The 23,947-nt window shown below is 37.1% G+C and overlaps 5 protein-coding genes across 14 annotated transcripts in view; 2 read left to right on the forward strand and 3 right to left on the reverse strand.

The window, feature by feature from the left end:
* LOC129786651 (isoleucine--tRNA ligase, mitochondrial) lies at nucleotides 1-3,888 on the forward strand. Its single transcript, XM_055821796.1, has 4 exons — nucleotides 1-209; nucleotides 275-394; nucleotides 456-2,759; nucleotides 3,627-3,888. The coding sequence occupies exons 1-4, from the start codon at nucleotides 27-29 to the stop codon at nucleotides 3,864-3,866; spliced, it is 2,847 nt and encodes a 948-aa protein (XP_055677771.1). The 5' UTR covers nucleotides 1-26; the 3' UTR covers nucleotides 3,867-3,888.
* LOC129786719 (glutamate-rich protein 2) overlaps nucleotides 1-23,947 on the reverse strand; it is an 871,459-nt gene that overhangs the window by 672,687 nt on the left and 174,825 nt on the right. The gene's annotated exons all lie outside the window — the stretch shown is intronic.
* LOC129786665 (putative polypeptide N-acetylgalactosaminyltransferase 13) lies at nucleotides 3,592-16,096 on the reverse strand. Of its 9 annotated transcripts, none has more exons than XM_055821832.1 (7): nucleotides 15,448-15,671; nucleotides 15,288-15,365; nucleotides 10,223-10,557; nucleotides 7,128-7,297; nucleotides 6,997-7,062; nucleotides 6,230-6,932; nucleotides 3,592-4,304 (listed from the first exon to the last, which is right to left on the reverse strand). In XM_055821832.1, the coding sequence occupies exons 3-7, from the start codon at nucleotides 10,504-10,506 to the stop codon at nucleotides 3,914-3,916; spliced, it is 1,614 nt and encodes a 537-aa protein (XP_055677807.1). In that variant the 5' UTR covers nucleotides 10,507-10,557; nucleotides 15,288-15,365; nucleotides 15,448-15,671; the 3' UTR covers nucleotides 3,592-3,913. The 9 variants fall into 9 exon arrangements, with proteins under 9 accessions (XP_055677807.1, XP_055677802.1, XP_055677801.1 ...); XM_055821827.1 differs by having other exon boundaries at nucleotides 10,223-11,207; XM_055821826.1 differs by having other exon boundaries at nucleotides 10,223-11,204; nucleotides 15,448-15,484.
* LOC129786675 (galactose mutarotase) lies at nucleotides 15,330-22,034 on the forward strand. Of its 2 annotated transcripts, XM_055821845.1 has the most exons (4): nucleotides 15,330-15,399; nucleotides 18,106-18,434; nucleotides 20,843-21,736; nucleotides 21,853-22,034. In XM_055821845.1, exons 2-4 carry the CDS (start codon nucleotides 18,159-18,161, stop codon nucleotides 21,931-21,933), a joined length of 1,251 nt encoding a protein of 416 aa, XP_055677820.1. In that variant the 5' UTR covers nucleotides 15,330-15,399; nucleotides 18,106-18,158; the 3' UTR covers nucleotides 21,934-22,034. The 2 variants fall into 2 exon arrangements, with proteins under 2 accessions (XP_055677820.1, XP_055677819.1); XM_055821844.1 differs by lacking the exon at nucleotides 15,330-15,399 and having other exon boundaries at nucleotides 17,922-18,434.
* On the reverse strand, nucleotides 21,963-23,422 carry LOC129786676 (uncharacterized). Its single transcript, XM_055821847.1, has one exon. The coding sequence runs from the start codon at nucleotides 23,328-23,330 to the stop codon at nucleotides 22,080-22,082; it is 1,251 nt and encodes a 416-aa protein (XP_055677822.1). The 5' UTR covers nucleotides 23,331-23,422; the 3' UTR covers nucleotides 21,963-22,079.

The raw sequence follows: 23,947 nt of genomic DNA on the forward strand, positions 1-23,947 counted from the left end.
CCCGCCCCATTGAATTCCCTCAAAAGATGAGGTTCATGTTTACTTGCGGAAAAGTGTTTAGAAATGTGAGAAATTGGAGGTATTTCAGTGCAAAATGTGAACAAAAAGCAAAAATAAAGTACACAGATACAATAAACTTACCAAAGACTCAATTTCCGGCACGACTGGATCCCAAAAAGCGGAATTTAACTGAAAATGAAATAAATGAGGTTAGGTTGCATTATTATGAATTTCCCGGAAGTTGTAGTAATCGGTTGTAATCTTTTGTTTTCAGCGATGCTTCCGACCGCTCTATAGATGGCAGGAAGAGAACCTTCAATCCCCGGCTTTTGTTCTACATGACGGGCCCCCGTATGCCAATGGGGACCTCCATATGGGGCATGCTATTAACAAGGTTCTTTCAAAATCACTTTCTGGCCACGAAATCCTTGCTAAGTTTATCTTTTTCATTGTAGATCCTGAAAGATGTTACCATCCACCATCATATAATCCGTGGCCGGAAGGTACACTACATACCTGGATGGGATTGTCATGGTCTCCCAATTGAACTTAAAGCCCTCACAGGGGATACATCATCAGCAGATCCAGTGGCAATCCGGAAGAAGGCTCGTGAATTTGCTCTGAAGACAATTCAGAAGCAAAAGGCTGGATTTCAAGCTTGGGGCATTGCTGCAGATTGGGCAAATGACCAGGCAATCTATCGAACCACCTCTCCGGAATTTATTGCCAATCAAATGAGAATTTTCTTTGAATTATTCTCAAATGGGTTAATCTATCGGGATCTGAAGCCCGTCTATTGGTCCCCATCGTCAAAAACAGCCCTGGCGGAGGCTGAACTTGAATACGATAGCAATTTCAAGAGCCCCTCGCTCTATGTTAGATTCCGGATTGAGAACAAACTTCCGGAGATTGCTGAGATTGTGAGGGAGAGAAATCTCTGGGCTCTGGTGTGGACTACAACTCCCTGGACATTGCTCTCAAATCAAGCTGTCTGCTTCAGTGAGCAGCTGGAGTATTGTCTTGTTGGGAATCCTGATTCACCGGATTGCTATATAATCGCTTTGGAATTGCTGGTGGAAATCCGGGAACTCTTCCCGCATCCCATTGAGATTCTGGGGAAGATTGAGACAAACCTCCTGCACAAACTTCATTACCAGCATCCAATTTTGGAAGGAAGTGAGAAGTCCTTCCTCCCTGCTTCACATGTTTCCGCAGCAAAGGGAACAGGACTCGTTCACACAGCTCCTGCTCATGGATTTGAAGATTTTCTCGTTGGGATACATCACAAACTCCCCACGGAGTGTTTTGTGGATGAACTTGGGAACTACACCAATGAATCTCCGGAATTTCTTCGCAAAAAGAACGTCCTGCAGGATGGCACGGAAGTAATCCTCAAATATTTGCAAGAGAAGGAATTAGTGGTGCATCTGGGGGAGATTTTACACGCCTATCCCATTGATTGGAGGACAAAACAGCCCATAATCATCCGTGCCAGTGATCAGTGGTTCATTAATACGGATAAGATTAAGGAGAAAGCCATTGAGGAAGTTCAGAAGGTTAACATTTTTCCACGAATTACTTCGGTGGCCAGCAAAAATCTCCTCATTGCACAATTGCAGAAGAGACCCTATTGGTGCATCTCCCGGCAGAGAGCCTGGGGAGTGCCAATCCCTGTTTTCTACGGTAAATCCTCCAAGAAGGTCATAACTTCCAAGGCTATTGTTGAGAGAGTTTGTGAGGAAATCCTCAAGATGGGGAATGTGGATTTCTGGTGGGAGAAATCCGTGCAGGAATTGGTTCCGGAAAAGCATGAGGAAGAGCTGGAGAAGGGCATGGATATTCTGGATATTTGGTTTGATTCCGGAATAACGTGGTCACATGTCCTGCAAGGGGAGAAGGTTGCTGATCTCTACTTGGAGGGTATTGATCAATTCACCGGATGGTTCCAATCATCCCTGATGACCAGTGTAGCTCTGAGGAAGAGAGCTCCGTACAAATCAATCTTCGTCCATGGCTTTGTGCTCGATGAGAAGGGTCAGAAGATGTCCAAAAGTTTGGGCAACGTCATCCACCCCAAAGACATTGTGAAGAAGTATGGTGTGGATACAATGCGCTGGTGGATTGCAGCTCATGGCACGCAGCACACATCCATCCTTCTCAGTGAAAATATCCTTCAAGCTTCGGCGGAAAATGTTCAGAAAATTCGTGGAATTTTTCGCTACTTAATTGGCATTTGTGGCTCCCTGGAAGTGCGAGACTTCCCCGAAGATCTCACCAACTTCACCTACTTGGACAGATTCTTCTTGAGCAAACTCTGGGAATTCCATGATGCTGTATTCTCCATGTACGACGCCTACGAATACAATCGCGTCGCAACGACAATCGTCAATTTCATCGCCAACGACGTATCCAGCATTTATATTCATTTGACAAAGGATCGCCTCTACTGTGGCACAGATGCTGAGCTTCAGTGTGTCCAGCAAGTGATGAATGCTTGTTTTCTCCTCTTGGCAAAGGCACTTTGGCCAATTTTGCCGTTCTTAGTGGAAGAATGCTGGAGCCATTGCAACGCAAACATCCCCTTCTACCACATTAATGTTGGCACACCTCCAGCTGCGTGGGAGGGCCAGGAGGCGAGGGAGGTCATTGAGAAATGTTTGCAGTTCAAGGAGGCTCTCAATAGATTAACCCCACAGACAAATACGTGGAAATTGGATGTCGACATCCACTGCAATCCCATTGATTTTGAGTGCTTGAAGGTAAGAAAGGAAAAGAAGCCCAATTAAGAACCATTTGAATCGTCTATTTCAATAACGTTCTGAATTAATTTATTGTTTAATTTATCCTCAAAAGGGTAAGAAAAGCTTTCCGGGAGATTTATTAATTATTCCCGGAATTTTTATAAATGATTTAATTTTCAAAAGAATTTTTTTCGATGTGTTTTCTTTTATTTCTATGTCTAGAACCTAATTTCCAGACTTTTTCTTCTAAGAATTTTTCAAAGTGAAAAGCTTTAAGATTTTTTTCTAATCTGTCCGAAAAGTTGTTAGGTGAAAAACAATTTTCTAAGCTAAAATAAATCTTTAAAAATCTGGAAGAAGATTTTCTAACGTTAAAAATTTGCAAACGTAAGAAAAAAAAGTTTCAAACAACAAACGTCAAACTTAAAAAAAAGCTTCAGACATAAAAACGAACATCAAACGTAAGATAAGAAGCTCTGAATATAAAAATGAACGTCAAACGTAAGAAAAGAAGCTTCAGAGATTAAAAAAAATGAACGTTAAACGTTAGAAAAGAAACTTCAGGCGTAAAAATGAATGTCAAACGTAAGAAAAAAAGCTTCTGATGAACGTCAAACGTTAGAACTGCACAAACTAATTTTTCTTAAATTAATTAAAAAAAAAACTTAAAATACCTGCTTCATAAGATTTAGAATAAAAAGAAATATTTTCAAATAATACAGGGAAATTTCAGATTTTTTTTTAAAAAAATCTCATTAAGCTTGAAGACTTTTCCAAATAGACGATTCACTTGTGCATCTTATACAAGAACACTTAGAAGGTCTCCTGAAAAAAAAAATCAATTGATTTTTTTTTGTATTTCTCTTTATTTATTTTCTTCTGCAGAAACTTCAACCTGAGTGTAGCAACGAGGAATCCTTTGGGTCGCAATTGAGTGAAGTCCTCCAAGTTTCCCGGGTTCGCTTGACTAAAATTGAGGACAATGCAGATTTTAGGATTCACCTCAGCACCAATGAGTCTCCCCTCTGTCCACGATGCCGCAGATTCGCCACTGAGTCGGGGGATGGGGTTTGTCGTCGCTGTGATTGGGTTTTAAGAACAAAGAGCCGCTCGGGTAGAAAATAAATAAATTGTAGCACAATAGGGAGTGACGTGGTTGCTTTCTCTCAGCTCTACTGCTGCTGAACTTCAACTGAAAAACTCCATAGCTGCGACTGAGATCCGTAGCGGCATGTTGAGACAGCCACTGTGGGTCCAACGAGACTCTCGAGGCATTTACCGGTGGTGGCATGAATGAGATTCCCTCCGTTGCGCACCCATTTCTGTGCTGCGGAATTACGGCAATACTCCAAAATGACCAAACTCTGGAAAACATTGACACAACCCCCGGAATCGGGGCTCAGGGCTCCGGTGTAGTTGTGAAGGGCCCATTTTGTGGTTTCTCCCATCTCATAGCAACTTCCCAGCTGGATGTGCCGCTGCCTCCCAGCATCAGTGGTAACTGCCAGGCAACGATCCTCATGCTTCAACTCCCCAAAGGCAATATGCTCCTCATTTGGAAGCCTGCAAAGAATGAAAGAAGAAACATTACGAAGAAATTAAAGCTGAGAGAAGTAAATCATTTTATTTTCTAGGAATTTTAACGTCTCTAAATTCTTTTTATGCGGCATTATGAGTCAAAAAAAATGAGCAATAACTCTTGCAATAGACGCAATTGAGCGACAGAGAAAAATAAACTATCTCTCTGTTGATACGATAATAGCGCGAGATAATAAAAAAAGTCCCACATTATTCTTCATTCTCTCTGCGAGATCTCAATAAATTTGCACACCACAAAACTCGCGCATTAAATGTTTCGTTCTCCGTTATGCTTTGTGGGATGTTTATTAAAATAATAACAATTCGGGCACGCGCTACAATGAAGGGAAAAAGAAAGATTTCCAATGTCGTGGGAGGGGAGGATTATGTGATTCAACGTATAATGGGATAATTTGGGAATTACAAACGCGGAAATACGGGATAATGTTGCGATGTAAAGCCCTAATTCCATGGAATTTAGGGCGGGAGTTTTGTGGGAAAAATAAGAATACAGTGGGGCCTTCGTAGAGCAGCATTCCGAATTTTTTTAGCTTCGGTTGATTGTGAGATTTTTCCGACACTGAGGATGATTTTCTTATGATTTTTTAGAGAAGCTATTGAAACTAAATCTGAAATGAATTTTTCTGGTGTTCAGTATCACGAAAAAGTCTCAAAATCAACTTAAATTTGAAGGATGCTGTACAGTGGAGCACCATTGTATAAACAGTAAAGAAAGTCGGGTTTTTCTTCGTGTATTTGAAAAGATTAAGAAAACTCAGGGGGTAGACAAAGACTCTATTTCCATAGGAATTCACTGCTCACTCGCTGAGACACCCAGGAAAATGCTTCAATCTGAAAAAATCCACCACTACTGGATAGATAATTTAATATTCTATCGATTGATAACTTTTGAGGGGTGTCTCACGAAGATTAATGCACTAAAACTGATTTTAAAAATTTCGATGCACTTTTTGGAAATAAAATGACGTCATTTTCTTCCTTTAACTTCTCTGCAAACCGTCCGCCATTATTTGCTGTGTTCGGGTAAAAAAGGGCTTTGTCTACCCCCTGAGAAAACTAATTAAGGATTAAGATTCATTTTATTTTTAAGGCTACCAGAAGGAAAATTAATTCATTAGTTTAATGAAAATCTAAATTGTCTCTAAAGATAATTCAGTTTTTGTATTGAAATCTCGTATTAAAGCTCTTAATTTATTTTTAAATCTTCGCAAAATCTAATTTAATTTAATGCAAAGTTTTCTAGAAATTAAAAAGCTTAAAAACCTAAATTTATTTTCTAAGAATCTTTAAGAACTTTAAGAAGGGATTTCAAGACATTAAGCACAAGAAGATCGGAGAATTTATTTCTCAAAGATCGCAAAAAATAACTACTTTTATGACTCATAAAATATGCATAAAAGCATAATTTTCTCGTAAAGAAAATTTGATAATTTTACCATTTTATTCAATAACTCAATTTTATTTTTTTTCTTCATAAAATAAATTAAATTCTTTTGCTAATTTCAGCCTGATCTAAAAACGTATGAAATCTTTATATTGAAATTTCATTAGTTTTTGTTTAATCTTCGCAAAATCTAGTTTATTTAAATTAAAGATTTTCCTGGAATTTAAAAACTTAAAAATTTAAATTAAGAAGAGATTGAAAAAAAAACAGAAAAGACCAAGAATTTTCTCCCTAAACATTACAGAAATTAATTGTTTTTAGGACATCATAAAAAGTTTTATAAAATAATAAATAAATAAATAAATAAATAATATTTATTAAATTAATTAATTTTGTCTAAAATTTCCTTTTTCTACTAAATTAAATTAAATTCTTTTGCCAATTTCAGCCTCAAGAACCCACAAAAAGGAACACAAAAAAGAAGAATTTTTCCTCCCACACTTACTTGAGTTCATGGAAGACAGTTTGGAGGTACCAGGAGAAGGTGCGACATTGGAGTTTCTCTTTAAGAATCCCCACATCGGTGTTCCCTTTAATCTTGATTCCCTGAGCATTGGGTCGGGCAAAGTAGAAGAAGTGTTTGTACTCTTCCAACCAATTCTCAGCAATGAGCTTCGAATTGCGCAAGAAGGTGTGAGTACTCCCATGGGGAAAGTCATATGGATGCTTTTTGCGGAAGACATGCCCAACACGACTGCACGGAGCAATTTCCACTTGACCACCACACATCCATGCCTTGAGGGAGATTTCCAGGGATTCCCCACCCCATATTTCGAGATCACTACTAAAGCCGCCGAGTTGATGGAACCACATGCGGGAAATGAGAAAGATTCCCCCGTAGACGGTGGGGCTGGCAAAGGAGGAGGTTTCATCGTGATTTGTTTGGAGTTCCTCATCCGAGCGGGGGATCCACTTGAAACGCAAACTCCAGTCGAAGCCTGCCTTCAGATTTGTCGACGTGGCTTTGTACTCAAACGTCGCGGCGTCAATAATGTCAATTATGGGACTCACAAGGGCTCCTGGATTGTAGGATAGTCGGTCAATGAGGGGCTCAATCCAGCCCACATTCACTTCACAGTGACTATCGAGGAAGACAATGTACTCAGCTGATGCTTTCAATGCTCCAATTTTCCTCGAACGAATGAGTCCTTAAAGGTAAGAAAATTAAATTTCTTTTTTCTTTTTCATTTCGTTGATTTCTGATTTATCTACCTTCTCGTTCCGCATTCCTATATAGTTTAGTTTTTGGTATATTCACTAGAATATTTGCATTGAGTTCTGCAAATGAATTAGAATTATTTCAAAGCATTTATGCTGCGTGAAAAATCTCTGAATTTCCTCACCATTCCTGCTAAAATCATCAATGAGGATTATCTCATGGAGTAGATCTGGTGGTGTACGATTGATTACGCTGGAAATGGTTCTCAAGAGAGCTGATTTGGCCTCATTGTGAAACGCCACTATCACAGATACATTTTTCTTTGCATTCAGTACATACTCCTTCGTCCTGCATCTGCAGAAGGGGGTTAAGATTAAAATAAATCCTCTTAAATTCTTCTCTGAGAAAATAGAAAACTTTTGCTCTCACAATTAGCTCAGACAGTCTTTTCTTTTCATTTTTTATATCCAAAAAAAATTCCTCCAAGACTTTTTAGCACTCATGCTGGAGATTCTAACAATAAGAACGATTTATATACTCCACCACCACCTCTTCCGAGTAATTTAATAATAGTAAATTATCACTTGACGAGAGTTTGGCGCACACATATTTTGAGAAAATCTTCCCATATTGTGCAGGTTGAATTCTAATGAGGGGGGTGATGGGAATAAATTTATCGCTAATTTATTAACATGTTTGTCACATAATTCATGTGAAGCATATATTGAGGAAATGTGGTCACAAGGCGCGTCATTATAAGATGGCATTCGGCAATTTTAAGTAGATTACACCCTCATTGCGACATTTCCAAAATTATTCTCCATTAAAATATAATTTTCATTCTAATGGGGTTCTATACCAATAAGGTATGCAATTAGTTATATTTGTTTAAGTAATTTCCTCTATTTGATAGGGCTTGTATGAAAGATATTATTGAGTTTGATTGTTACATTAATTAGTTTCTTAGTTTTAAAAAAGGTCCTTATTATTTTGCATGAAAAATACTTTTTTACTGAATAAAATTTTTAAAATCAGAATTTAGTATCAATCTATTCGTATTAAACCAATAAAATCTTATTAAAGGCACAAGATTAGGGATCTTTTTGTTAAATCAAAGAAATTGGGTGTAGCTCATTTAACTGATTTCTCTAATCAATTTTTATTCGAAGAAGGGAAAGAAATTGTTTTAAGAAATCATTAAATGTTAGCAATTACATTAAGTTACAGCACTAAAAAAAATTCCATAAAAAATAAATTATTTATTAAAGGTTGTTTTAAATCTTTAAGCTTCTTCTTTGAAATAATTATTTGTTTTAAATAAATTATTTGTAGGTTCTATCCCCGTCAATCCAAAAAATATATCTTTTTTTTCTCATTTACTAAACTAAATCACAAAAAAGCAAAAGAAAATTGTTGAGTGTGTTAATCCATAGGATTGGCCCCACCAGAGAAAATGAATAATATTGCAAAATTCCAATAACATGCTGTTTCAACATAAATGGGAATATGAATGAGATAAGATAAGATTTTCTTTTAAATATTTGCCTAAAAGACTATAAGAATGTGAAAAATTGAATACCAAAAATTGAGAATATTCGAAAAATTATTTAAGGAAATAAAAAATTTTAAATTCTTTTGAAATATTAGAAAAAAAGTCTTTACATTTAGTATATTTCACAGTAAAGTATATTATATCAAAATATTTTTCAAAGGAATTTATGCAAGGACATATGAAGGATGATCCTCTATCGCAGAACAATTTTAACCCATCTCATCTTGTAGGGGAACATAAAAAATAGAAGAATCGCGAGAGAAACTCCCCAAATATCCACTGGGATCACATCGAAAAGTGCAGTGAAAGTACAGTCCGGGAAAACATAACCTCAATTTGGGAACAACATTTAAATGAATAGGAGAAACTCCATTGTGTTCGACCAGCGTGGCATCGGGACCTCTTGAGCTTCTTTATAACCATCCCAACCTTTCCTGCCTACCCGAATGAAGATTTGATTGATTTTTGCTTCACTTCTGTCTTTCCGGACTTCCCGTCGTTGAGTTTTTTTCTTCTTGGAGTGCGACTCAACGACGGAAAGTCCAGAAAGACAGAAGTGAAGCAAAAATCATTCAAATCTTCATCCGGGTAGGCAGGAAAGGTTGGGAAGGTTATTAAGAAGCTCAAGAGGTCCCGATGCCATGCTGGTCGAACACAATGGAGTTCCTCCTATTCATTTAAATGTTGTTCCCAAATTGAGGTTATGTTTTCCCGGACTGTACTTTCACTGCACTTTTCGATGTGATCCCAGTGGATATTTGGGGAGTTTCTCTCGCGATTCTTCTATTTGTTATGTTCCCCTACAAGATGAGATGGGTTAAAATTGTTCTGCGATAGAGGATCATCCTTCATATGTCCTTGCATAAATTCCTTTAATCTTTAAAAAAATCGAATATTTGTCAGAGAGATCGCGGGGTTAAAAATCAAACAAGAATTTAACGAGAGCTCAAACTTAAAAAAAAATTCCCACGAGATAAATTTCACTGAGAAAATTCTGTAGGACTTCTTTGGGCTTCTCCTAAAATCCTGATCTTACTGCTTTTCTCATTTGTTTCAACTGTTCCTAATTAGTTAATCAATTACATATGAGAATATTCCGAATTAAGAATACAAAACACAAAATTCGCTTCGCATGTTTACCCCCTGATAATTATACATGTTTTACTATTTTTACAAAAGCTTTTCTAACTCATTTTACGTATTATATCATCTACAATTTATATGAAGGCCTACAAAAACATCTCAATGAGCAAAACCTTTCTAAATTATTTTTGTTTTATAAAAAAAACTTAATACGCAGACTGTGTTAATATTTTACTTAACATTTTAAAAAATTAGCCTCGGGCTAACCCGGAAAGACTTCTTCTCTTCTCTGTAATAAAAAAAATGGTAAAAAATCTAATTATGAATTTGTTCTGACTTGCAAAATCTGCAATTTTTTATATTTTCTTTTTAGCAAATTCATTCCTCAGAATCTGCAAAATCGTTTAAATAAAATTTAGAAGCTGTAAAGAATCATTGTTCTCACTTTATTTTGCCTCGAGATTCGTGATTATTTCTAAAAACAATTTTCTAAATTAATTTTCTCCTCCATTTGTATTTGCATAACTCAATGACTTTTCAAGGAATTTTACTAATAGCGCAATTTATCATTATTTTTTCTGAGAAAATTTTTTAATTTTCTATGAGCTTTTGGAGAAGAAGCAAAATTAATATGATTTTATCACCTTGGTGGTCGAGTATCGGGAATAGCACGGCCACTGGATAAAAAATTGCTGGCGGTGAGATTAAAATAGTGCTCCTCGAATGCAGGGAGTTGGTCTGAATTTCCGATAAAATCACTTTGCGATAAGTTGAGTATTGGTTCAATGGGTATCACTTTGCGACGTATTTTAACATCAATGGGCGGAAGGATGGTGAGTGTGTAGAAGATGAAAACCAATGTTGAGCCTATTAAGCCGAAAAAGCCCAATTTTCTATGTAGAAATCTCAATCCACCGCGGCGTAGCATATCACTTGAGGAGATTTTTCCACTGCAGCACCAACACTTCCTTCAGGCATACTTTTGGCGGGAAATTTCATTCACCACGTGCGAATCATTCGATGAGATTTCATTTAGAACAGAAAAAATGAATTGAATAAAAACCTGCGCGAAAGCACATCCATATACAATTTTCTACAGTCAATTAATTGTGTGGAGGAAATAGAGAGGGAGAGAGAGATAGATAATTTATAAAGCGGTGATTAGAGAAGCCGTGAAACGCCACTCTTTGCACTCATACAAACATTTTTTGATGATTTTATTTTACTTTTTCTTCACAATATTCCTTCAAATGAGCACAGAACATCACATAGCACAGAATGTTACATAAAATATCAATAAAGGAGCTTTCACACACACCTTGATTATTGCGCAAAGAAAAACATACGAGAACACCCCCAATATATTGGCTGATAAGGTGCAATGCGCGATAAGTAAAAGTGACGCGATTACCGGAATTGGAGATATTGAAACGGCGCATTCATTTTCTCGCGAGGAAACTTTTCAACCATTCACTGGGAATGTGTTGCGATAACTGAATAATTAAATTATGGGCCTCAACCGCCGAACCTCGCTGATCGCCGCTCGTGTGGCTTCCATCTCGCATTTTATATTGATTGCCAGTTATGTGGTGCTGCTTAGTGGACGAACAGAGTGCGTGAAATCCACTGCTGGCCAGCCCATGGCGAGATTCAGCGACGACCGCAAGGCGAAAAAAAAGAGTTAATGTGGCAATTTATCAAAAAAAGGCATATATTATGTAAAAAGAAATTATGCGACGCATTTGGGCAACTATGGGTGAACTGGAAAAGTAAATTCATTTTTAAAGCAATAAAAGGCATCAAATGTTTTTTTTTTTTTGCTATTTGCCAAAAAGAAATTGCAAAATGTTGAAAAACTTTATTTTTGAGGGTTTGAAATGGGTAGACAGCTTTCCTGTTGCGAAAAATTTTACTCAGAAAAGCTTCAAAGACTGTGAAACTTTGATTCTTTTACACTGAATTGATTCAATTCGCGATTTTCTTTTCTTTAACTTATTCGTTTCTTCGAATAAGATTTTATCCCTATAGAAAGCGTGTAAACTCCTTTAGAAGATTCAATATGTAGCAATGTATTTATTTCTTTAGAATGAATGAAATATCAGTAATTTCCTTAATAATAAAAATCAGAACGCGAGCTTTTAACCTACTACTTAGAAGTCAAGAAAAAATTGTAGAAGAATTCAGAAAAAAAATCTAAGCGAAAGACACTTAACCCTTTCGCGTCCACGTGAAACATGAGCTCTTTTTATCACGATATTTATTGCTTAGATACTTTCAGAGGTTTCAGAGGACTTTTCTCAGTCAGAACGTCTTCTTTGGCCTCTTTTTCGTGAATTTGATGCATTTGTAACTTGGAAAAACAATCAAATTAGTAAATAATTGGAAAAATAAAATGTTTCATGTTTGGGTCAGCATCTAAAAAAAAACGCGAAAGAGTTAAACGAATTAAATAAAATTAATTTCCATATCCAGCTTTTACCTACAAAACATTTTCTTATTACCTTTAAAGACAAAGCTGATTTTTCAAATTTATTAATAATATTTTTTGAATAATTTTGAATATTAATTCTTAAATCAAAATTTAGAATTTCCTTCAGAATTAATTTAAAGAAATTGAAAAGTCAAAACATCCGAGAATTTTCTCGATGAATAAATTATGAAAATTATGATGATTATGACGCACTTATGCAAAATTATCAAATGAATTTAAACTCCACACTATCTAAAAACTCTCTATTCTATATGCTCAATTTATTAGAGATTATTGACTTCACCAACATAACTATGGGTCCGCTTTTGCAAAAATCTCAATTTAGCATGAGACTGAGAAAGAGTCGCAAAGGCAGATTTAATCAAAAATGTAATCTTCCAGACAGATTTTATTTGTTTTTAGCTGTGTTTCTTTCAGACACAGCTTTTGTGTACCGAGCAAAATCGAAAGTCGTCAGATCGGGCTCAAACTTGGGATGAGCACGAATTAGGGTCCCCACATTCCAAAAAACGTATGCGCCAAAAATAAGATTTTTTCCGGCCGTCTGTCCGTCCGTCCGGAGTTCAGAGCTAAATTGCAAGAGAACGGTAATAGATAGAGACTTGCGGTAAACGGCAAAGTTTAAATATCGACCGGAAGACATCCGATTATGAGGTCAAATCCACCCCCCCACCCCCCCGTCCGCCATTTTGAATAACCTCAAAATTTTGTTTTCGCTATATCTCAGCCGCTATTATAGCTAGAGGGCTGAAATTTTGATATATTGTAGGGGCCATCAAGAGCTTTCCAACGATACCTCATTTTCGAAAATCGGTCAAGCCGTTTAGTCAATATGGCCGCCACAATTTTTCATCGAAAATCGACCATAACTCGAAAACGGCTTGACCGATTTTGATCAACTCGGGCTCAAATGAAAGCTCTCAACAAACCCTACAACTCTCTAGAACATACAAAGTTTCAAAAGTGACCGCTAGGGGGCCAAAAATCAAAAACAAAATTTTCGATGAGTTTTCGATGAATATCTCGAAAACGGCGACATAAATTTTTTTCATTTTTTGATATGTTATAGCTGACCATATTATCTAGCTTCATGCCAAAAATGAAGAAAATCTATGGATCCGTTCTCGAGATATAGCCTTCCAAAGTTGGCATGTCATATCTCGGGTTCTACAAATCCGATCTTGATCAACTCAAGCGCAAATGAAAGGTTTCGTGAAACCCTACAAATGTCTAGAACATTGCAACTTCGAGAAATGACCGCAAGAGGCGCTAAAGTCAAAAACAAAGTTTTCGAAAATTTCGAACTCGAATTTTTCGAAAATGGCGACATAAATATTTTTCATTTTTCGATATGTTGTAGCTGACTTCAAGACCTTTCAAACAAAAAAAAAATTTATGAAAATCTATGGATCCGTTCTCGAGATATGGCCTTCCAAACATTTCTTAGGGTATGACTTTTCAACTTTTCCCGACTTTGCGCGTATTTAAATTAATTCGCGTTCTAGTTTGCTCTCACAAAATTGGTACACTGAAAGAAACACAGCTCTCGTAAGCTTGGTCAGCTTACCAGTACATTTTTTTTGTAGAATGACGTGTAAAGAATCGCGTAGAATGGAATAGGCAGCAGATGTGAGCAGGTGTGAGAAGTCTAATTGACAGGAACTGTGAAAGCTCTAAAGAATTTCTTTTTGATGAGAGATGATAATTTTTAGGAGAGCTTTCTTCCAATATTAAGTCTTTCTAGCACTTGGTTTTATGATCTTTTAATTCTCCTTTTTATTCCACTTTTTCATTCCCAACGTTTCTCAACTTTGTTGATGAATTAAATGCGTAAGAGCCTTAGGTTTTTTTCATTGGATTTAATCTCTAAGTCTTTAGAATAAAACTGTGAAAACTGAGACGATAAAACAAAATTTAACGTGCAGACGCTTCAGCAAAAGCTTCAAAAGCACAATGATAACATTCTCGCGGCAAAACATCACTGAATATCGAGGCAATTCCACAACACTTAGGGCATAGTTTATAGAGAGTTTATTTACGGGATCCTCGGCAGGTCCAGGGACTGGCTTGCCAGCTACCTGTCTGAAAGAAGCCAGATGGTTGCGCATGGAGGGATGGTCTCAGATGTTGTCTCCTGCGACACGGGCGTTCCCCAGGGGAGTCGCCTTGGCCCCGTATTATTCGTCCTTTTCATAAATGATATAGAGGAGATTGGGCTGCTCGGCTCCCTATACATGTACGCAGACGACCTATGCCTGCTGTACAGGGGAAGGTCGACTGAGGGGCTCCAGGGTGATGCAGCGCGGGATCTGGGGCGAATTGAGGGCTGGGCCAGGCGCAGCAAGGTGACGATCAATGCCGCCAAGACAAAGTACATGGCGTTTGGTTTTGACGGGGGTGACTTGCATCTGTGTTTGGGAACTGCAAGACTTGAGTCTGTTAAGGAGTTTCGCTATCTTGGCGTTATCCTCGACGTATCACTCAGTTTCACCTCGCATATCAACTGTCTCGTTGGGAAGCTGTCAGCGCTTACTGGAGCCATGAGAAGGGCGGCGAAGGATGAGACGGGAATTGAAACCAGAATGATGATCTACAGGAGCCTTTTCGAGTCCATAATGAATTATGCCGCTTTAGTTTGGAGTTCCGCCAGCAAGGAAGATTTGAAGAGGGTTCAAGTTGCCCAGAATAAGTTCTTACGCGTTATATTAAGACTAGATAAATACTGCCCCAGTGAAGATATTTATAAAGATAGGGAAATAGTCAAAATCTCAAATGCAGTGAATGCCCATAAAATATCTCACATTTATAAAATTGTTAATGATCTCACACACAGTAACTTCATTTTGACCAAGAGGACGAATGTACAAAACACCCGTAGAGCTAATCTTTTTGAAATTGTTAAGCCACACACTACTAAATATGGCATTAGAGGCCTCAGATATTCCTCAACAAAACTATTTAACGAATTTATGCAAGAAAATCCCCAAATTAACTTTAACAATTTAAAGCTCAAAATTAATGAATTTGTACAAAATACTATTGTGTAGATTTTCCCTATTTTTGTCGCATTTTCTTCTGTAACTCTTATGTATTCTTTGTAAAATTATTGTATATAGTCCCTCTATGTATTCTTTACCTGGGGCATGAATAAACTATTATCTTATCTTATTTATTGATAAATCGATATAGGTAGTGATAATTGTCAGGGCGTGACGTACCTTGTGTATGAGTGCCGGAAAGAAAGAAGGATACGTTAGTGAGTGCTTGAATGTTGTTAGAGTCTCCTCTTCCTCTACCTTGTAGGGTGATTCCCGGAAAGAGAGAATATAGGTTAGTGTCAATGTAAATAGCGTGCGTGAGCGCCCCTTCTTCCTCTACCTTCGGTGTGATAGCGTGAAAGGAAAAGAACACGTGATTATTGAGAGAAACTATGCGGGTCGTAGTGACCAAAAATTGCCAGGAAAACAAGACACGTGATGTACTGTGTAATTCACTGTATTTTCCACTACTATTAGTTCACAACTCAATTAATTTAAACAAAGAAAAAACAATAAAATTTGATGAAAAAGAATGACGCAATAATTCAGTGTGTGGCGTCTTTGGAGGTTAATGAGAGAGTGACATGTTTTGCCGAAGGTGGCCGATGTTTCACATTTGAATGTTTCACGAATCAGTTTTGGCGGGAGTGCAGCGACAATAATTTTATATACTTTATGCACATAGTTAGGTATATAAGTAGGTACATACCTGCTTTTATTTTCAATCGTTCTTCATCACTTTCATTGCGGTCTGTATGTCTATATGTGTGGTGGAATCAAATAGTGGATTGAGCACTGCAATTGACACGTTTTATCAAAATGAAAATTGATTTGTGAGGATGTGAAAAATTGGAAAAAATCCCAATGAAAAGCTTTCCAATACTGCGCGGTATTTATATCGGTATCAATTGAATTGAGAGAATTTATTTGCTAAACGAAAACAAATCTGAGTTTTTTATCAAAGCTCTTCTATCGGCTCCAGACAATATTTCTCAATTTTAACCCACAATCGTTGCTAACAATTTTTCACACACTCTGATATTTTCTTTTTATTTATTTTTCATTTGCACTCTGTATGTGGCACAACCCAGAGAGCACGCAACCCGAGGCAACATGGGGTGCGGTGGAGTTTAAATAGGGCGACGACAATCGCTGTTATTGGAGCAAGTGTTTTTTTTTCTCTAAATATGCCCTCTCGTTTGACCCTTAACCTCTGCAGAGGAATTTTGGAGTATAAATAGAGCTTTCAATTTATTCATTTTTTTTATTTAAAAAATCCAACTAATAGGAAACTTTGAATGAATTTTATTTTCAAACTACAAAGAACATTAAAGTTATCACACCTGCAATTAAATATTTCATCACTTCCCCCACTTTGAGGTGCAAAACTTATTGACTTTCAACCTAGAAAACTCCTCAAAATAGCTTTCACGCATAAACATTTATCAGTCCATTCTGCGTGAGATTCTCTCTGCAATCATTTCGTGATAAATAAATTTAGTAAAGTTAATATGCGATAATTTACTCACAAACTATCTTATATACCTTCGATAAGGATTGCCTCATAATTATTTTGAGAAGCTCTCAAAGGAGATATTTGCATTAAGACATTTTTACCATAATTATCGGCTCAATTCCTTAACGTAATTATTGGCCTTCTCTCTTTGGTCAGAGAGGGAAAAAAGTGAATGGAAGTTGCGAAGAAATCAACGTGTTAATCTTCTGATGAGCGCGTGCATGAAGATTATGCCTTCTGGCATTAAAAGAAGATGCGAGCAAAAAAGAATTGACAAGGCTGTTTCAAAGAGATTTCCGCGGAGCAGTTAAAAGAAATTCCTTTGAATATTTTGGGGGAAAAATACTTGAATTCCCTTCTAAATTTAATCTTTATTACGCTTCAATCAATCAATAAAATAATTAATTTTTAATTAAAATCTTTGATTCTATTTCGTTAGACTTGCTTTTATGTAAATAACATAAGTCAAGACTTAAGTCTCAGAGACTGAACAAGCATTAAGGGAATAAGAATAAAATGTATCAAAGCTAAATAATTAATGACTTCCCGATGAACGACCAAATACAGAGTCAAAGCTCCTCAGTAAACAAAATGCTTGAGCCAACAAATGTTCAATCATGATTGAATCAATCAGATTGATCATCTATCAATTTTAGATCAATCTCAGGTCAATTATGATTGCTAAATAATTGATCATTTATGAGGACCTACATTGATTTAATATTGGGCTCAATAATTGATCAATTGTTGGCAAAATTTATTTACTGGGTTTATATTTCGCGATAGTGATAAAACTTTAGAACTTTTAATAGGGCTAGAAGTTAAAAATAAAAATAACAAGAAGGACTTTAACCACTTTAACGAATTTTTAGTCAAAATTTTAAAAGAAATTTAAAATTTTCTTGCTGCATCAATTATAGTCACATAATGATTAAAATTTAATATTCTTATTTTATAATTAATTTTTTATCTGTTGATCATTATTTTTTTACTTTTTATTAATTTGTTACAATGAAGTTTCCATAAAATATGAACCATTCTATTTTATAAATTTTATCAATTAATTATAATTAATTCTCTACCTGGCGACCACAAAAGAAACCGCCATGAAACATTGTAAAAGAATAATAAAAAAATATTTTCTTTTAAAAATCTAATAATAAACAAGTCTAAAAAATTCTAGTCTGCGGTCTTGAAGAATTTGATAAAACTATATATTGTCTCTTTTCCCATAAGATCACTGACCTTTTGCATAGAACATAAACAATTTATTTTTATATTACAAAAAAATAGCAAAACTATAATATTGCGATTAGAAGAACCACAAATTGTGGTTTGATGAGCTCCCCGAAAATTTTCCTATATTAATGGTGTTGTTGGTGCATTTATTGCCTTCAATTGAATCACCGTCGAGGAGTGAAGGTTTTTTTTTAATTGAACAAATTGTGTGGAATATTTTTTTTTCCACTCTGTCCGCCGCAGCCTCTCGAGAACGCGAGTTTTGTAATCAAGTAAATTGCTTGGCAGAGCTGATAATGTCGGGGCGAATTGTTGAGCGCGATTACCAACCGAGACAGTCCAGCAGTAGAGGCGAAGTGTCAGTGATCCAGAAAGATTCTCACTGGCAATCTGATAGCATCAGGAATTTCTACAGCAGCAGTGCGGAGGAAAAGTGCCGGGAAATGGGGAAAAGTAGTGCAGTGAGTCTCAGTGTGGATAGTTTTGGGGTGATGAAGGATCCCATGACGAAGAAGGAGGAAACCGTGTGGATCTATACGTGGAGGAATGCCATCAGCTGTGTCACGGTGAAGGTAAAGAAGCTACAAATGCATTTTTTTCTTTTCAATTCATTCTTAATTGTTTTGTAGTTTAGGTGGTAATTGTGCGCCTATTAATATTGCAAACGCATTGCAATTTAATTGTAAAAAGACATAAAAATTGAACAAAATAATTCAGGAGGGTCTTCCACGGGTTAATTTATTCCTATTGCGTTGCTTTTTTGATAGATTAGCCAACCTCTACTTCTACAACACAGCTACACAGTCAGTTTAGGAGGAGTTGTTGCTTGTTCATGATTTTTGGAATGAATTCTTCATAATTAAAATTAGAGAGAAAAGTCAATCATAACGCGTCCAGTTATTAGAGTTGGTATACCACATCGCGGATGGGTCAGTCTATGCGTTGTAATTTAATTTGTAAGTAGGATTAGTAGGCAAAGTTGATTTTTTTTATGAAATTCATCAATTCGAAAGACAAAAATGCTCATATCTCAAGTTCCACAAGACCTACAAAAATTTCGAGACTAGTTCTGGAAAGGTATTGAAATAAGCTATAATCTGACATATATTTCGATACATTTCAAGGTCACCTCCAGAACACAAAATGGCAGATTTTTGTTCAACAAAAACAGTTTTTTTCACTTTTCGTTCTGAAGGAATGGTCCTAGAGGTTTTTGATGTTCTAGAAAGTTGTAGAGTTTTGCATAACCTTTAATTTGATACCAAATTGAGCAAAATCGGACAAGCGGTTCAAGAGATATGGCTCTTAGAACTTTTCAAATTTAAGAATTTTTCAAATTGCCATATCTTCTAAACGGCGACATAGATTTTCTTCATTTTCGGACTGGTGATAGATATTGAGTCAGGCTACAACATATCAAAAATTCAAGGAAATCTATGATGGGGATTCGGAGATATAGCTCCTTAAAGTTAGGCAATTTTTGTTTTTGTTTTTAGCGCCTCTTGCGGATGTTTTTAAAACTTGAAATGTTCTAAACAGTTGTAGGGCTTCTCAATACCTTTCATTTGATATCAAGATGATCAAAATCGGTCAAGCCGTTCTCGAGTTATATCGAAAAAACACTTTTTGCTTTAGGCCGCCATATTTGCTAAACCGCTTGACCGATTTTCAAGTGTGAATTGTTGATGAAAACATCTCACTAAGCCCTACAACATACTAAAATTTCAGACCTCTAGCTACAAAGGAAGTGGTTAACGGTATTTCAAAATGGCGGACGGCGGCCATCTTGGATTTTGAAAATGCGAAAAAATGAAATTTTACACCCACATTTCTATAGAAAACTTCAAACCCGAAGTCTCTATCTGTTACCGTTCTCGAGCTATAAGGCAAAATGGGGACCAACGGCAGGCCGGCAGGCCGGCCGGCAGGCCGGCCGGCCGGATCAAAAATTTTCCACCACCATTTTCGTAATGTGGGATGTCTAAAACGTGCTCATACCAAGTTTGAGCCCGATCTGAAGTGGTCGGTTTTTCCGATGATTACAATACTTGGTATGCCACGATTGTGGTATACCAACTAATAAATTTAAAAATAGGGAAGACTGGAGTAATTCAGCACAATTTGTATATTAGCAAAGAAATTCTATTTTTTAGACAACTCAGAACTATTCTTGAGGCATTTTTCGAGATGATACTTCAGGAGATATTTTATTCCCGGAAAAATTCAATTTTTTCTTTTAAATAATTTTTTTGGGAAGAATTCTGATAAATTTTTAATATTTTCATATGCCAAAAGAAGAATTTAAAAAAAAAAGTGAAAAATCTTCAAATTTTTTCATAAAATTACGTCCCGGAATTACCCAATAAAACTTTTGAATTCAGAAATTGAGCTAAAACATTCAAAAATATTTTTTATGCAAAAGAAATTAAACTAAAAATAAAACTCTAAACCAAGCTTTTAGAGCCTAAAATTCTGCATCCGGAAAGAATAATTTTCATTCGACTTTTAACCTTTATTTCAAGGAAACTTCATTAGACAATTTTCTCTTAATCTTCTGTGAAGAATTTTTCTTTACAATAATTTTTAATGCAAAATTGTCCCTTCTCGCCTTATAGAATATTTCTGAAGTATGTAATTGAAGTAAAAAATAATAATTTTAACACTAGAAGAATTTTTAATTTTTATTTATTGAAACTAAAAAAATCAAAGAAATTCAATTTTAATTAAATTTATTTATTTTAATAATAATTTGTGTTTAATATTTTTAAACAAATTCAACTTAAGAAATTATTATCCCGAAATCTTCCTAAAAATGATTTCATTCAATTTATTTTTAAATTGAAATTTTCATTTCAATTTTTCAATTTTAAATCGCTAAAAATCCTTTAAAAAATTCTCAAAAGTATTTAAAAGAAAATAAAATACCTAGAACCCACCTAGAATTTTTAAAGACACCTCTCCCTGCCCTTAATTTTTTTAGGTGATCAGCTACGGAGCCACAATCCTCGCCATTGAAGCACCGGACAAGAATGGAGTGCTGCAGGACGTTGTGATGGGATTTGATACCCTTGAGGGCTACTTTAATCCCCTCAATCCCTACTTCGGCGCCACTGTGGGTCGTGTAGCCAACCGAATTGCCAATGGGAAGTTCTTCCTGGACGGCAAAGAGTACCACGTTGCGAAGAATTGGAATGGGAAGCATCACCTTCACGGGGGAATTGTTGGTTTCGATAAATTCAACTGGACAGGCTTTGTCGATGGGAATGCCTTGATCCTTTCGCATTTCTCTCCGGATGGCTTTGAGGGCTACCCTGGAGATTTGATGGTTCAAGTGCGCTATGAACTAACCCCGGATGATGCGCTGAAGATTAATTTCTCCGCCACAACGTCCAAATTGACCCCGATTAATCTCACCAATCACTCCTACTTCAACCTTGGTGGGCATGATTCGGGAAGCGAGGAGATCTACAAGCATCTCGTGGTTATCAATGCGGATAAAATCACCGAGACGGATGCTGAATCCATCCCTACGGGGAAGCTCCTCGACGTTGGGGGGACACCGTTTGATTTGCGAAGTGAAAAAGCTCTGGGGGTGGCTTTCAAGGCAACCACAGCTAATGGGTATGATGACAATTTCTGCGTGACTAAATACACGGATGGGTTGACATTCGTAGCCAGGGCGGTACATCCCACTTCCGGACGCTTCTTGGAGGTTTATACAGATCAACCTGGTGTGCAGTTCTACACGGCAAACTTCCTCCCTGATCCGGAAGATGCAGCCGCGGCTAAATTGCATGGAAAAGGTGGAGGATTGTACTCCAAGCATGGATCCTTTTGCTTTGAGACTCAAAAGTATCCTGATGCTGTTAATCATGTGAGTTTTCCCCTCTTCCGGAAGGACAGGAATCTCATAAAGAAGTCCCTCAAATAATCTTCAAGAAAATTTATTAATTCCTCAACAAATTTTCATTATGAACGATTTTTTTTCAGGCAAACTTCCCATCAACAATCCTCAAGCCAGGAGAAACTTATCACCACACCTGTGTCTACAAATTCGGCTGTGAGAAGTAAAGGACAATAAGGAAAATCTTCCGGAAGCCTTTTTTTATACTTTTCTGTACTCATTTTATTACCTATCGTCAAAATAAAGATAAAACGAGTTTAAAATGAAACGAGAATTACTTTGCATGCGTGATGTTGCCCTGCCTGTGACCTCCTTACATCCCTTCAGCCCATTCTTTGACCATCTTCTCGGGTGGAAGACGAAACCGCCATTCATCGCGCATAAATTCGTACACATTGATCCCCAAATTGTACAACTCCACGGCGAATTCCTTCTCATCCTCCTTCCATTCACGATCCATCCCACCGAACATCTCCATCCGCAAGAGAGCCACCATTGAGGGATTCAGGTAGCGCTTGATTGCATTGAAGAGCTGCAATTTTCCCATATTTTTATCCATCTTCCCAGTGGTTGTTTGTTCACTCATCGAAGGGGTGCGGGAGGTGGCTGCAGCGGAAGTTGATGGGATGCTTTGATTCTTGACCGTGGTAACTGCATCTATGACCATTTGCTTCAATTCTCCCAACTCCTTGGCCATTGTTTCCAGTGCGGCATCCCTCTTGGGCTCCACTTCCTCCTTTCGCTGCACTGTCTCCCTGACAATTTCCTGCGGGATCACCTCAATGGGTTCCGTTGTGTCAGGACGCATGGCTTCCGGAACTGTCTTCACTTCCTTCACTGCCTCCTGCCGAGGAGTTATTTTAAATTCCGCCAAAACAACGGATTTCCGGGGAGTTTTCTTTGCCACCGCAACATTCTGCACCGCAGCAGCTGTTCCTGCCCTTGTGCGATGAACTTTCTGGTAAGTAGCATTGAGGATGGTTGGCTCCTTTTTCTCCTTCTTAATCGGTGGTGGTTTATCCTCAACTAATTGCCCAAAGTCAAAGACATAATTCTGCTGATTACCCTGTGAAGTTGCTCGTGGTGCCCCCGTTAGCATTAGATTCTCCCCTGGGGATATGTTAATGTCCTCCTCATTGTTGTGCATCATGTCAATTATGAAGGTATCCTGCTGATTCCCACTGGCCACTTCCTTCTCATCCAAATCCGGTATATGCAGCTGTACGCTACTATTCGTCTCTGACAGCTTCATCTCCTTCTCCTCTGCTGTGTCCTTCTCCAGATCCAACACAACATCCCCGAAGCGCATCAGCGTGGGATAGGCTGTCTTCACGAGACTATTCTGCAGGTAATTCATGAAATTGTCCGAACGGAAGTGCATCTGACACACCACCTTATTCTTCAGCTTGTCCAGCGGGAGATCCAGGAATTCCAGGCGATTCGCGTATTTTGCCCACTGCCGACAGAGTTCCTTCTTCTTGGCCGGAAAATGGAAGAAGTGCATATTGGGGGAGTTTGCGCTGTTATTCTCGCATGTCTGGAACGTACATCGGCACCCTCCCATTGTGGAAAATGTGCAGGAAAGGCAGGAAAACCCAGGAAAAGTAGGAAATTCTTTAGGATGTAAACAACTCTTTTTTGCTTGGTTTTGAAACGTCAAACGAGACAGATCGCGAAGAATTTTCGCTCTCATTTCGCCGCGGGGAATTTTGAATTTTTCGCGGGTAATTTAACGGACAACACCTGCTAAAAAAGATTCACAAAGGAGTTTAGTCACTTTTGTATGAGAAAATTAATTATTTGAAAGGGGAAATTCTACACAATCTTGTAAAGAATTTAAAGAATCAGAAATCGCTTAAGAGATTCTCCATTCTTTTTCTCCTTTTTCTTTGAAATCAGACGAAGAAAGCCGTTAAAAATTTTCTCAAAAAAGTAAACAATGACGTCATCATTGAGTTTTTTAATCTGTAAAAGGGATAATTATAAAGTATTCTTATCAGAATCAGCAACGAAGCTTTAGTATGATTGTAATATACAAATTGAAAGCAATTAAAAATTAAGAGACAAAAAAAACAATTGTGACGTCATTTTTAACATTTTTAGGCAAATCTTCACAATCTTTCTTCTAGCACATTACAATGGAAAATAGGGAAAACAGGAAGTTTCTTTGGCGATTTCTTA

Source organism: Lutzomyia longipalpis, chromosome 1, assembly GCF_024334085.1.
Source record: "Lutzomyia longipalpis isolate SR_M1_2022 chromosome 1, ASM2433408v1".
Classification (NCBI taxonomy): domain Eukaryota; kingdom Metazoa; phylum Arthropoda; class Insecta; order Diptera; family Psychodidae; genus Lutzomyia; species Lutzomyia longipalpis.

What these genes read in the sequence shown, in the direction of transcription:
- LOC129786675 (XM_055821844.1), top strand. Translation starts at nt 17,991, where the DNA reads ATGGTGTTGTTGGTGCATTTATTGCCTTCAATTGAATCACCGTCGAGG. An exon ending in TCAGCTGTGTCACGGTGAAG is followed by an intron (nt 18,435 to 20,842) that starts GTAAAGAAGCTA and finishes TAATTTTTTTAG; the next exon opens with GTGATCAGCTACGGAGCCAC. An exon ending in ATCCTGATGCTGTTAATCAT is followed by an intron (nt 21,737 to 21,852) that starts GTGAGTTTTCCC and finishes ATTTTTTTTCAG; the next exon opens with GCAAACTTCCCATCAACAAT.
- LOC129786676 (XM_055821847.1), bottom strand. Translation starts at nt 23,330, where the DNA reads ATGGGAGGGTGCCGATGTACGTTCCAGACATGCGAGAATAACAGCGCA.
- LOC129786665 (XM_055821823.1), bottom strand. Translation starts at nt 10,506, where the DNA reads ATGCTACGCCGCGGTGGATTGAGATTTCTACATAGAAAATTGGGCTTT. An exon ending in TAGGAATGCGGAACGAGAAG is followed by an intron (nt 6,933 to 6,996) that starts GTAGATAAATCA and finishes CTTACCTTTAAG; the next exon opens with GACTCATTCGTTCGAGGAAA. An exon ending in ACTGTCTTCCATGAACTCAA is followed by an intron (nt 4,305 to 6,229) that starts GTAAGTGTGGGA and finishes CATTCTTTGCAG; the next exon opens with GCTTCCAAATGAGGAGCATA.
- LOC129786651 (XM_055821796.1), top strand. Translation starts at nt 27, where the DNA reads ATGAGGTTCATGTTTACTTGCGGAAAAGTGTTTAGAAATGTGAGAAAT. An exon ending in CTGAAAATGAAATAAATGAG is followed by an intron (nt 210 to 274) that starts GTTAGGTTGCAT and finishes TTTTGTTTTCAG; the next exon opens with CGATGCTTCCGACCGCTCTA. An exon ending in TGGGGCATGCTATTAACAAG is followed by an intron (nt 395 to 455) that starts GTTCTTTCAAAA and finishes TTTTCATTGTAG; the next exon opens with ATCCTGAAAGATGTTACCAT.